Source organism: Leucoraja erinacea, chromosome 11 (assembly GCF_028641065.1).
Source record: "Leucoraja erinacea ecotype New England chromosome 11, Leri_hhj_1, whole genome shotgun sequence".
NCBI lineage: Eukaryota > Metazoa > Chordata > Chondrichthyes > Rajiformes > Rajidae > Leucoraja > Leucoraja erinaceus.
The window spans coordinates 46,005,449-46,018,345 of NC_073387.1; the positions used below are offsets into that span (position 1 = coordinate 46,005,449).

The 12,897-nt window shown below is 39.8% G+C and overlaps 1 protein-coding gene across 5 annotated transcripts in view; it reads left to right on the forward strand.

The window, feature by feature from the left end:
• The window catches only part of LOC129701759 (kelch-like protein 3), a 90,555-nt gene that overhangs the window by 17,540 nt on the left and 60,118 nt on the right, over positions 1-12,897 (forward strand). For all 5 annotated transcript variants that reach the window (XM_055643168.1, XM_055643172.1, XM_055643169.1 and 2 more), the window contains exons 3-5: positions 120-226; positions 2,133-2,254; positions 12,639-12,801. In XM_055643168.1, the coding sequence (XP_055499143.1) occupies positions 120-226; positions 2,133-2,254; positions 12,639-12,801 (392 nt within the window). The remainder of the gene's footprint in view (positions 1-119; positions 227-2,132; positions 2,255-12,638; positions 12,802-12,897) is intronic.

Below are 12,897 nucleotides of genomic sequence, written 5' to 3' on the forward strand. Positions count from 1 at the left end.
TTTCTGGTGATTACGTTTGCTTTAAAAAAAATCCTTATACTAACCCCAAATGCCATATTTTTATTGCTGTCTTGTTCTCTTGAATGCGAGTATTAACAAATGATTTGTTTAACTTGCAGTAAAAGCACTTTGTGTGATGTAACCATTGTTGCTGAGGATGTGGAAATTGAAGCGCATCGTGTTGTCTTGGCAGCCTGCAGTCCTTATTTCTGTGCCATGTTTACAGGTACTAATCTGTCATAGAACATAGAACAGTCTGTGGCGAATATGATGCCAAGCACATCACTTATCTTCCTGCAAATTACCCATATCCCTCCATTTCTTGCATAGCTTCATGCCTAACCAAAATTCTTTTCAATGCCACTAACTAACTTGCTTTAATTACCACCCCGGCAGCATGTTCCAGGCACTCACCATCCTATGTGTGTGTTTTTTTTTAAATGGCCCGTACACTATCTTTAAAACTCCTCTCACCTTAAAGTTATGCCCTCTAGTATTTGATTTTTTTTCATCGTGGGAAAGACTCTGACTGTCTTCACATAATAAAATGACAAATGTTTTGTGATTGATGAGGAGATTTGGCAAAAATGTTTTGGTATTAATTTCCTGCTTTGATCAAAAAGGCAGCAATTTGCTAGCAATTTAAAAGTTTACTCGATTCTGGAATGAACCCACTACAGCAATTTAACAAAAAAATTAACTGTAACTGGCAAAACAGTACATGAGCCTCAGGGGAGGATAAGCAAGCTTTGTGATCAGTAGCCAATGATTTTGATTGGGATTGCTCATCTTTATTTTAATATAAATTGCAAGGGAGTAGAGACTTGTATTATTTTCAACTTTTATTCCAGCTCTTTAAGCAGCATGTCTTGATAGTTCATACTCTTCCCTAAAATATTTTGTTAAAATAGTCTGTTTCTATCTTGTCCTTTCTTTGTTTTTAAAACTTCAATCATATTACATAAATCTTATGTTTTGCTTCAATTAAAAGATTTGGCTTTCTGCATATTGTGGTAATTAAAGACTTCTAAATTGATGATCATTGTCTTGGTCCTGCTTTGAACACTTCCACTGTTAATTCTCGACATTTGTCTAAGATTGGCCATGAAAATTGTGCATACAATGTGAAGATTACACAACATAAAGATTATGCTTTCATTGAAGTGGTTGGGTTAGGATTTTCCAACTAAAAGAGTTAAATTCCCAAGTGACTGTAACTTGTTTATTTCAGCGTACTAAATTACTTACAAGATACTACCATAGGACAAATTCCGGATATACGGAGGATATTAAAAAAATGACATAAATGAAATTCGAGGCTACCATTCACTTAAGCACACTTCAGAAATCTTGCAGAATTTGCCACATTGCTTTTCTACAATATTGAAATACACAGATCCACAATAGTAATGTCAAAGAGCAGGAAATCAGTCAAATATATTAACTGATTATTTTCAAGCCAAGGTGAAGTCCAAGCATGTCTTGCTGAACCTAACCTAGCAGTGTCTGAAGATTCCTTCAGATAATGTGTACACACCAGGGTTGGATAAGGGAAGGTTGAGGGAGTATAACTTGAAAATAAGAGCAGGAGTTGGCCATTGGGTCCCTCAAGCCTGCCCTGCAAGTCAGTATGATTATGGCTGATATCTGCTGGCCTCAACTCCTCTTCTGTGCCAATTCTGCATGATCCTTAAATCTTTCAAATATTTATCTATTGTTACCTTAAATATATCTAATGATCTAGCCTCCACTGCACCTGGGACCAGAAAAATCCAGAGATTCACTGTTCTCTGTTGCACTTCAGGAGAAACTGGATAATTGTGAGAATGGAAAGAATATTATGCTGGTACAATAAAATGAGGAAGAACAAGAGGATACTCCATGTCCGCATGGACAGTGAACCAAATGGCTTGTTTCTGTCCTATATGTTCTACGTGTTGTAGTGTAAAATAGAAGGCATGATTGTGCCATTGTTTAACTTACGGAAGGCTTTTTTAAATTAAATATCCTATTCATTGTTCTGCACAAAGTTCTGTCTTGTCGACTTTTAGAGCATAGTTTAGTTACATTGCATTATCTCTGGCAAGGAGCATAATTTCTACAATTAATGTAATTTTGTTTTTGTTTTGTAGGTGACATGACCGAAAGTAAAGCAAAGAAAGTTGAGATAAAGGACATAGATGGACATACACTCAGCAAACTAATTGATTATATATACACAGCTGAAGTGGAAGTCACTGAAGAGAATGTGCAGGTAGGTTATTTCTATGTTGTCATGCAGCTATTGGTGAAGATTTTAAAAAAACTCCGAAGCTTTTAATCTGAAATTAAATGTGGTAGAATCTATGGAAAAGAGAAACAGAATAACCTTTCAGCCAAATCCTTTGTCAGAACTGGGAAAGAGAAAATAAGTTAATTTCAAGTTGTAGAGGTGGGGACGGATAATGCAAAGGAAATTCCTTTGACAGTATAAGGACTGTTCCGCTGGGGGGGTACATTGTAGAGACAAATACTTTTTTGAGAATGAGAGAGTGAGAGCCCAGTCTATCACGCAATGGTGCAGCGGTGGAGCTGCATCCTCACAGTCCCAGGTTCCATCCTGATCTTGGATGATTTCTGTGTGGGTTCGCACTTTCACCCTGGTACCCTGTGGGTTTCCTACTGCAGCTCCGGTTTTCTCCCACTTCCGAAGGATGTGCGATTTTGTAGGTTAATTGGCCTCTGTAAATTGCCCCGGGTGTAGTGGGATAGTTACTGTCAACGGCTGATGAATGGTCGGCATTGACTTGGTGGGCCGAATGGCCTGTTTCCATGCTGTATCTCTTTTTTTTTTTTAAACGTTGCCTTTCCATTGATTCTATTTATGCTCCACGTTGCCCTGAGAAAGCTACCAGCATCATCAAGGATCACTCGTACCCCTATCATTCTCTCTTCTCCCCCCTCTCCTGCTTAGACAGAAGATTCAAGTACAGCTTCTTTCTTGTAGTGATCTGAGTTTTGAACAGACTTCTCATATGTTAGGGACAAATTCCTGATCTTCCAATCTACATCGTTACAACCCATGCATTTTTTTTTGCACTCTCTGTAGCTGTAACACTATTTTCCATTCTGTTTATTTTATCTCTTACATAACCTGTTGTACTGGTGTATCGTGTAATTTGTCAGGATAGCATACAACACAAAGATTATCACCGTATTTTGGTACACGAGACAATAATAAACCAATTATGGTTTATTGTTCTAAGTCTGAAGAAGGATATTGACCGGAAAAGTCACCCATTCCTTCTCTCCAGAGATGCTGCCTGTCCTGCTGAGTTACTCCAGCATTTTGTGTCTACGGTTTAAACCAGCATCTGCAGTTCCTTCCTACACATAAACCAATACCTTTTTTAATTAAGAAATTAATTATAGAAGTTCCTGTTTGGAAACAGAAGTCCAGCATTAATAATGGAAGAAGCACGACACCTTCTTAGCCACCCACTCTTCTGCCCTGTCAAGTACATGCCCACGTAGCAAAGTCTTTGAGTCTCGTGTTCGGCTCAATGGTCTAAGTGACTGCCTGAGGAGACTGAACAAGTGCTTGACCATCCTCCAAGATTTTCCAATGTATCCAGCATAGAAAGGAAAGAATTGGGGTGACCACACATGCCTAAAAGTGGACCTGGATACCTGTACTGTGGTGTGTTCATTTGTATCTGATTTTCAGCTGGCTACTCAGTGTTGAAATATGTTGTCACAAAAGTGTAATTTTGTCACTTTGGCCATTCTGTTTTACCTCTGGATAATATCCGTTTCAGCAGATTTTCTGCTACGAACTAAAAATACATTTATTGTCAAAAACAGGAAATTATCATTTTAAAAATTATTTGCCAACAGTCGGTAAAATTCATAGCGATGTGAGTGATGAGCATCTAATCTAGAATTTGCTTACACTTTAACACTTAATTTAAATTATATGAGCCTAAAAACTTGATTCAAAGTGCCAGGTTGTGAACAAATCCTGAGTTTGTTTTTCCTCATGCAGCTGGGAATCAAGCAGGGCACTCCCTCTAATCTCCTTCACGGAAATGAGTAATTTTCTGGGGGATATCCTTTGCCAGTGCAGTTACTTTGACATTTGTTGAATTCTCAGAAATGCCTTCATTGATATAATTGATTTTTTTCCTTTCTTACCTTCCTCAGTGTTGTTTCCCAAGAATGATTGATACTCCCTGATGACTCCCCACTCCCACATTTTCTTAATTGTTATTCCAGTCATGAACTGTGGATTGATGATAAGAACATGATTTTTCTTATTGGAAAACAAAATTCGATTTAGTTTTTTTTATTATGATGTGAACTCTGCTCGGTAGTGGCTCAGCCATACAGACCTGGAAGCACTCTGGTTGGTTTTTGGTTAACCAACCTCAGCCAGTGTGGGATTTAAGGCTTTTGCAGTTAACTTGTGGGCACATTCGAACCAAAATTGGCTGGGCGATGGGTGGCAGAGGGTAGTTTTCTGATTGGAAATCTGAAATGAATAGTGTACCATAGGAATTGGTTCTGTGACCTTACGATGTTTGTAATATATATAAATTACTTGGTAGAGAAGGTAGGGTGTATGATTAGTAAGTTTGCAGACAATGTAAAAATTGGTGGAGTATAGATAACAAAGAATGTTGTTACGGATATAGTGGGAAGAGGATTAACTGGAAAATTGGGCAGAGCAGTGACAGAATTTAATCCAGATTAGTGCAAAAATGCACTTTGAGAGTCAAATTATGTTGGGGCATATAGTCCTTAAGAACATTGATATTACAGAGAAACCTGTGGTTGCAAGGCCATAGTGCTCCGAAAGTGGCAACACAGGTTGTAGAGGTCAAAGTTTTGAGTTGGGACTTCATGTTGCAGTTGTTAAACCACACTTGGGATATTGTTTACAGCTCTGGTCGCCTCACTAGTAATAGTGTGTGCAGATGTTGCCTGGAATGGAGGTCTGTAGTTCTTAGGAGAGAGTGGATGGGCTGGGTTTATAATGTAGGACAATTGAGGGTACCCTTGTAGAAGTTAACAAAAATTGTAAGGGGCATTGATAGTCATAATCCTTTTCTCTGACAGGGGCTTCTAGAACTAAAGGGCACAAGGTTTAATGTGAAAGGGAAGACATTTTAAAGAGATTTTAAGGGTAAATGTTTCACGCACAGGATGGCAAATGTTTGGAACGAGCTGCCAGAGGAGGCAGTAGTGGCCATACTATTACAACATTCAACAGGTATTTGGATAGGAAAGTGGTAGAGGAAAATGGGACTAACACAGAGAAATGGGATTAGTGTATGGAGGCAACACTATTGTCTTGGATGACATGGGCATAAGGCCCCATTACAGTACTGTATGTTTCTATAATTTTATTCTTTGTGTGTCTGATGTGTCGCAAGTTATCCACACCATCAGATGTGGTCTGCTATGCTTCTAGTTGTCAACCATACCCTGGTCTCTTTAAGATCTCTGGAAAAATTGTGTGGTCGTTGCTCCACAAAATGGTCTCAGCGTCTGGAGCACTGCATTGGCTGGGTGATTATTCAGTGACTTGCTTCATGTCAGCCCATTGGTTTCATTGTTCATATTCTGGTCAGAGAATCATACAGTTCTTTGGCTTCTAGTACCTAGGTGCAGGAAGGATCTGCAGATGCTGGTTCAAACTGAAGATAGACACAAAAAGATGGATTAACTCAACGGTTCAGGCAGAATCTCTGGAGAAAAGGAATACGTAACATTTCGGGTCGGGTCGGGTCTGAAGAAAGGTCAGGCACATCAGGCGGAAGAGGAAGGAGGTTTTGCAACACGAGTTTTGGGAATTGGGTAAAAGACCGAAGAGCAAGACCTCCAGGGTAGTGATCTCAGAATTGCTTCCAGTACTCCATGCTAGTGAAGGTAAGAACAGGAAGATAGGGGAAATGAATGTGTGGCTGAGGAGTGGGTGCAGGAGACGGGGATTTAGATTTCCGGATTGTTGGGATCTCTTCTGGGGCAGGGGTGACCTGTACAAAAGGGACGGGTTGCACCTTAACTGGAGGTGTACTAACATCCTAGCGGGCAGATTTGTTAATGCTACATGGGAGGGTTTAAACTAGATTGGCAGGGGAGTGGGATCTCGAACAGGACAGAGGCATGTGAGAAGCGAGAATGGAGGATATGGAGGAAACGTTGGTATGGAGGATGGTGTGGGAAAGGCTAGTGGACAGTGTAGGCAGGTGAAAGGCAGAGAGCGAGTCCTGAGGTTTGGTTTAAATTGCACTTATTTTAATGCAAGGGGCCTGACAGATAAGGCAGATGAGCTTAGGGCCTGGATTGGTACGAACAACTGGGACGTTGTAGCCATGACTGAAACCTGGCTAAGGGAGGGTCAGGACTGGCAGCTCAATGTTCCGGGGTTCAGGAGAGACAGGGTGAGGGAAAAAGAGGAGGGGGGGGTTGCATAGTTGGTTAAGGAGGATGTCAACAGCAGTGGTCAGAGGTGACATTACGGACGGTTCATCTAGTTAGGCTCTATGGGTGGAGCTGAGGAACAAGAAAGGGAAGATCACCTTGTTGGAGGTGTACTACAGACCGCCGAATAGTCAATGGAAATTAGAAGAACAAATATGCCAGGAGATTGCAGACAGCTGCAGGACAAATAAGGTTGTTGTGGTAGGGGATTTTAACTTTCCCAATATTCTCTGAGTAAAAAAGTTCTTCTTCAGATGCCCTCTAAACCTGTCACTTTTTATTGTTTCTTATGGCCTCTTGTTTTAGAAACCTCTGTAGTGGAGAAAAGTTTCCTACTTGTGCATCATAATTTTGCGAACATCATTCAGGTTTCACAACCTTCACCACTCCAAGGAAACCAAATTCAGTGTTTACATTGGCAAGACCATGCGTGTGTTTTGCTGAACCGGGAACCAACTAGTCTGTGAAGCACTGGCCATTCCATGCACAATTAAAATTAAAATTCCACTGATAGTCAAAGTCTCCAAGTAGTTAATCTTAGGTAAAACACAAAGTGCTGGAGGAACTCGGAGATCAGGCAGCATCTGTGGAGGGAATGGACAGGCGATGTTTCATGTTCGGACTCTTCTCTGATACAGATTGGGGGGGGCGGGTTGATTGGTAGATGGGTGGACACTTACATGGCGAGGCCTGCAGGATCTCCTTGTTGCTATCCAGTTTCATTCCCATTCCCATAACAACCTTTCTGTCCTGGGCCTTTTCCATTGCCAGAATGAGGCCACATGTAAACTGGGAGAACAGCAACTCATATTTTGCTTGGGTATCAACATTGAATTTTCCAACTTAAGGGAACTACTCCATGTGCCTCACCCATCCACCCATTTCTCCCACAATCCCATTCCTCTTCCTATCCCCTTCAACATAGATTCCTTCATAATTTGCAGGTCTTCTCTACTAATCTCAGACCATTTTGTATCCTTTTCATCTCTAGCCTTTGTCCACCTATCTGCCAATCAACCCCCCTCCCCCACACCTGTATCAGAGAAGAGTCCAACATGAAACATCGCCTGTCCATTCCTTCCACAGATGCTGCCTGATCTCCGAGTTCCTCTAGCACTTTGCGTTTTGCCTAGGATGAACTATTCAGAGATTGACCATCAGTGGAACTGATGTTAATTTTAAGTTTGCATAGAATAATAATAATAATAATAATAATAATAATCATAATAAATTTTATTTGCGGGCGCCTTTCAAAGTCTGAAGGACACCTTACAGAAAATTAACAAGAGAGAAAAAACATATAGTCGGAGTAAAATAAATAATAAGGACATCAACAATACACAAATTAAAGACAGAATACGCTCCAAAGACAAAAAATCAAAAACACAATGTGAAGAGAGAGCAGCGGCAGCTAAAGTGCGCCAGCGTCCACTCTCCCTTCCGACAGCCATCTTGGACACAAACTAACATATTCACATTACACACTAAAAATCATCCCCCCACAGTGGTTACCACTGTGGGGGAAGGCACAATGCCCAGTCCCCATCCCCAGTTCTCCCAAAGTCAGGTCTATTGAGGCCTCCGCTATTGCCTCTACGGAGGCCCGATGTTCCTGGCCGTTCTGGCCGGGTGCTGTTGCCCCGGCGTCGGGAGAGTCCTTTCAGCGGCTGGGCCACCTGGAACGGCCGCTTCCTAACTGGGGACCGCGGCTTCCGAAGCCGACAAGGCCGCAGCCCGGAGGTGTTGATCTCGGCGGTCACAGCTCACCGGAGCTCCAGCGCGTCGATCCAGCGCGGCAACCCAGGCAAGGTATCGCCCGCTCCGCTCCGCGATAGCGCTCCAGCGCTGTGCCGCCATCGAAGCCGAGGTGCAGGGCGGTCCCTGCCAGTAAATGGCACTCCAAGCCCGCTGGTAGGCCATGTCGACGGGGCAGCCCGGAGAAAAAGCTGCCTCACCGACCAGGTAGGGACCTAGAAATATTATTACCCCCTACCCCCCACATTAAAAATACTATCTCTCCCACAAACAGGGCACAGGACTAACTAAAACTGCAACAAGAAAAAATAGTGAATTAAACGGGCGGCTGCTGGTTAGAATGGCCAGTACTTCACCGAACAGTTGATTCCCTGTTCAACCTATCAATAATACTGTACCCTCACATTGGGTATGTACACAATGAACATACCTGCTGGACAGAAGCTGAGCAAGGACCTTTCTTGCCCATTGGTCTTAAATATGGCGGTGTATCTCTTGTGAATTCTATTTTATTTTGTTATTCTAATATCTACAACCTGTTCCATTTACATTACATTTTGTACTGTAATCTTTGTTGTATTACCAACAATACTGAAATCTGCTCAGTTATTTTCACAGATAATTAAAATTAACAATCAAAGCTGGGCATAATGATATAAGAATTTGCATAGACTTTATTCCTTTTATTTCTAATTAGAACAAAGTAACCATTATATGATGGAGAAGTGTCTTTCCTCTTCTCTCTGCCCATAAATCCAAATTGTTAAAAAAAATGTCCACAGCTATGTTGTAACTGATTCAAATTCACTCTTAACGAATGTAGGTTTTTTTGTTGTTAGTCAGTGTACAAATAATGATGTGAAATCTAACCTGCATAAACACAGGATGACATTTTTTTTGAAAATGTAGGCAAATATGCAGAAGCAATCCTGCAAATGGAGACATTTGTAAGTGTTCAGCTACAAAAGCACAAGTAAAAATATTGTTTAAGAGGGAACTGCAGATGCTGGAGAATCGAAGGTTACACAAAAAAGCTGGAGAAACTCAGCGGGTGCAGCAGCATCTATGGAGCGAAGGAAATAGGCAACGTTTCGGGCCGAAACCCTTCTTCAGACGGCAAATAAAACCCTTCTTCGGACGGCAGTAAAAATATTGGTTCTTTTAGTCAAGACTGACCAGAAATCGGCATTTGCCATTGATAAATTTTGCACTTGTATAATCAGTCAGGAACACGTGAAACCTTAAATTCTTTGCATAAAAGCTTAATCCACTGCATTAATATTTTCCATAACTAACATTGAAATACAATATTGAACGATTAAAAATATAAATAACCAAGATACCGCCGAAAGTTAGCAAGTCTCATTGAGCAGCTAGCTAGAAATTCCAGTTTTTAAAGCAAATTATTAATGTACATAGGTTGGTACACTGCTTCAGGGTTCCTTGCATTTTAAGGACTTATTACATGGATGAATGCTGCATTCATCTCATTTGCTTAGAAAACTGCATGCCTTTATTTAGCATTCTACATACCAGAATAAAAACATAACCACTTAAGACTTGATGTTAAAACTTCTTAGGAGGAAACCTTTAAACACTGTTTAACAGAAGGAATCTTTGAAACATTAAAAGAATAATTTTAGAAAGTGATTTTTATTTTCAATGTTATCTTTGCGTTCAAATCATGTTTTAGGGGGATTGGTGAGATGACAGCAGGATCTTTAATTCACTTTTTTTCCTATTCTGTGATACAATTGGAATGCATTGGTCATATGTATTATCCTACTTCCTACTAATTTTAGCCATGTTACAAAATTTTGAGATTTTAAAAATCAAGTCTGCAATTTATCCCATCAGATAAAGCATAAAAAGAAGTTCAATTTGACACCTAATTCACTTTCATATCTTCAGTATTAAAAATGTTATAGCCATTTTCATACTCGGAAATTAGCATCTTGTTCCCTATTGATTTTCCATTGACTTAACACAAAAGCTGTGATCGAGGACAGTCAAAAGCCCAGAAGTTTATTAAAAATTAAGAAAACTGAAAGAAATTTTCAGTTATTATAGATTGAAGCATTCTGAAACAAATATTAAACAATCTTACTTGGATGACCTGAAATTAAAGCATATAACTAGTTAGTTACCCAATTGTAGCTAATTCCAAAATTCAATTTCTAGATCTAAACATCTATCCATTTCTTAAGGAAAGATTAACATTTTTAAATAGCCTAAGTGTCCAAAGAACATTCACACAAGAATTCACAAAACAAGATGATTTTAAAATCTCAATGACATTAATTTATAGGCCAGATGGAAGGGATTTAGTGTTCAATTGCTGTAAATTAATGGCCATTTAAATCAGCTTGCAAGTGGAACGCGCTGGTTTGGAACGCTGCCATTGCGGTGAATTTGAAGCCCATATGGCATGAAAGATACTGCAGGATTGAATGGGCCCCCAAGTCAGCTATTCGCAACATAAAATTTTGTATAAATTTTGTATAAGAAGCCCTTTTTAATGTAAAAATAAACAACCTACCTTGCCTTGTCCCCTACATGAGATCCGTCCCGTTGTCGGGGTTCGTGGCTTTAGAGGATCATTTTTAATCTACTATAACAATTAAATAACCCAATTTAGTTTAAAAATACCTGCAGCGAACGAATTTTGCAGCGATTTTTCGTCAGCAACTAAGTAGGCTGAACAACATCGATTTCAACAGCCTAGAGAAAATCGCGTTTTAAACCCGCCCCCTCTCAAAGGCGCCAAAGTCGCGCACACGGGCAGCGGCAGAACTGCCGCGCCGCTGAAGGTAAGTTTTGCAACATACCTACTAACTTCACTCCAGTAAAAGGAAAGTTTGCAGAGCCACTTAATGCATTATAAAAGTGTTTTATGGCTGTGTATTGTCATTTTCGTTCATGAAAAAAATAATCGTCATGTATCTGTATCTGTAAACAGTTTTCAGCTGATGATGATGATAATAAACTGGTGCATGAATATTACACAGTAATTGCAGGACAGAAGGAGACCATTTGGCTTATTTATCAACACTGGCTCCTCATCTTCAGCCAGAGGAATAGTTGAACCAGACACTTGTACCCTCATCACATGTTTTGTTAACAGATGAGGCAGGATGACACAAGGGCAATGATACAAAAGTAGATGTAGCTGGTTGTGATTGAGTGAAAATGGGATAAAATTATATAAGCAAAATTGCAAATTGGTTCTGAGTTGGTCACGGGAAGAGGGGTACAACCAATGGTGAGTGCACAAGATTGTAGTGGAAATTGAAGAAAATAAGAATACTGGGCTGTCAAAAATTGAATGCTGATTAAAAAAATCTGATAATAGATAAAAAGGGGATGAAAGGGATGGAGGAAATGGCAGCTGATCCTATACCTGATGCAGCGCAATAACAATATGTAGTTGCAATAGGAGGTAGTAAAGGAATTTCTTAGAAAAAGTGTGGGTAGAAAACAAAACTGATCCAGGAAATGCTGGGATTACTCTGCATGTCACATGGCGACAGCAGCAAGAGAAACAATAAATATTTCATGTCAATGGTTCTAATGAAAGATCACCAACCAGAAATGATAACACTACATTTCGTTCTGCAGATATTGCCCGAACTTCTGAATATTTCAGGTGTTTTCTGTTTTTGTTTCCAGCATTGGCAATCTTAATTTGTTTTTCAATTACTGCAAGTATTTGGTTTTGATTGTCTGCTAAGAAAGAAAAACAGAGGAGGTTATATGTTCAAGACCTTTGGATGGAAAAGAGAGATTGGAAATGGATATTATGTAAACAAGTCATGCATTTATACATTCCCATTTTGCAACCTTGGTATGTCCTAACATGGTCTGATAGTAGTGAAAGATGTAACATAGGGAGTGCGGCAGTCAAATTGGACAAGGCAAGGTTGTTCAAATAATGACCCAAGCAATTTGTTTAAGAAATTAGGGTTAAATATTAGCCAGGTTACCATTGATAAGTTTGTGCACTTCAAACATTTTACTTGTGAGTACAGATGCACTCAGTTTTACGTCTGATCTGAAATTTTGCAATGTACACCTTTCCCTTTCTGGTGTCAGCTTCAATTTTTGAGGTCCAGTGTCAGTTGTAGGACTTGAAACCTCAATCTTGTTTCTGATGAGAAGTTAAGAGTATTACTAATTGAGCAAATCTGACAATGGCATAAACACAAAATGCTGAAGTAATTCAGCGGGTCAAGCAGCATCTCTGGAGAAAAGGAATAGGTAATGTTTTGGGTCGAGATTCGTTCTTCATACTCATGAAATGTTTATTCGAGTATATTTGACCTTGTTAATCTGCTGGAAATGAAACTTTTAAAACTGAGGCTACACAATACATGCACACTAGATTTTGAGCCTCATTTGCTTTTGTCCTTTGTTTTTAGGTACTGTTACCTGCAGCCAGTCTGTTACAATTAATGGATGTAAGAACAGCTTGTTGTGACTTTCTACAATCGCAGTTGCATCCAACCAATTGTTTAGGAATCCGGGCATTTGCAGATGTTCATACTTGCACAGATCTGCTGAATGAAGCAAACGCATATGCAGGTAGGCAGTGTTTACTTCAGTTTTCGTCCTTTAAGCAACAAACTAAAGCAAGAATAATTTAGCTTAGCATTTCTATAATGTAGTGAAATTTTGATG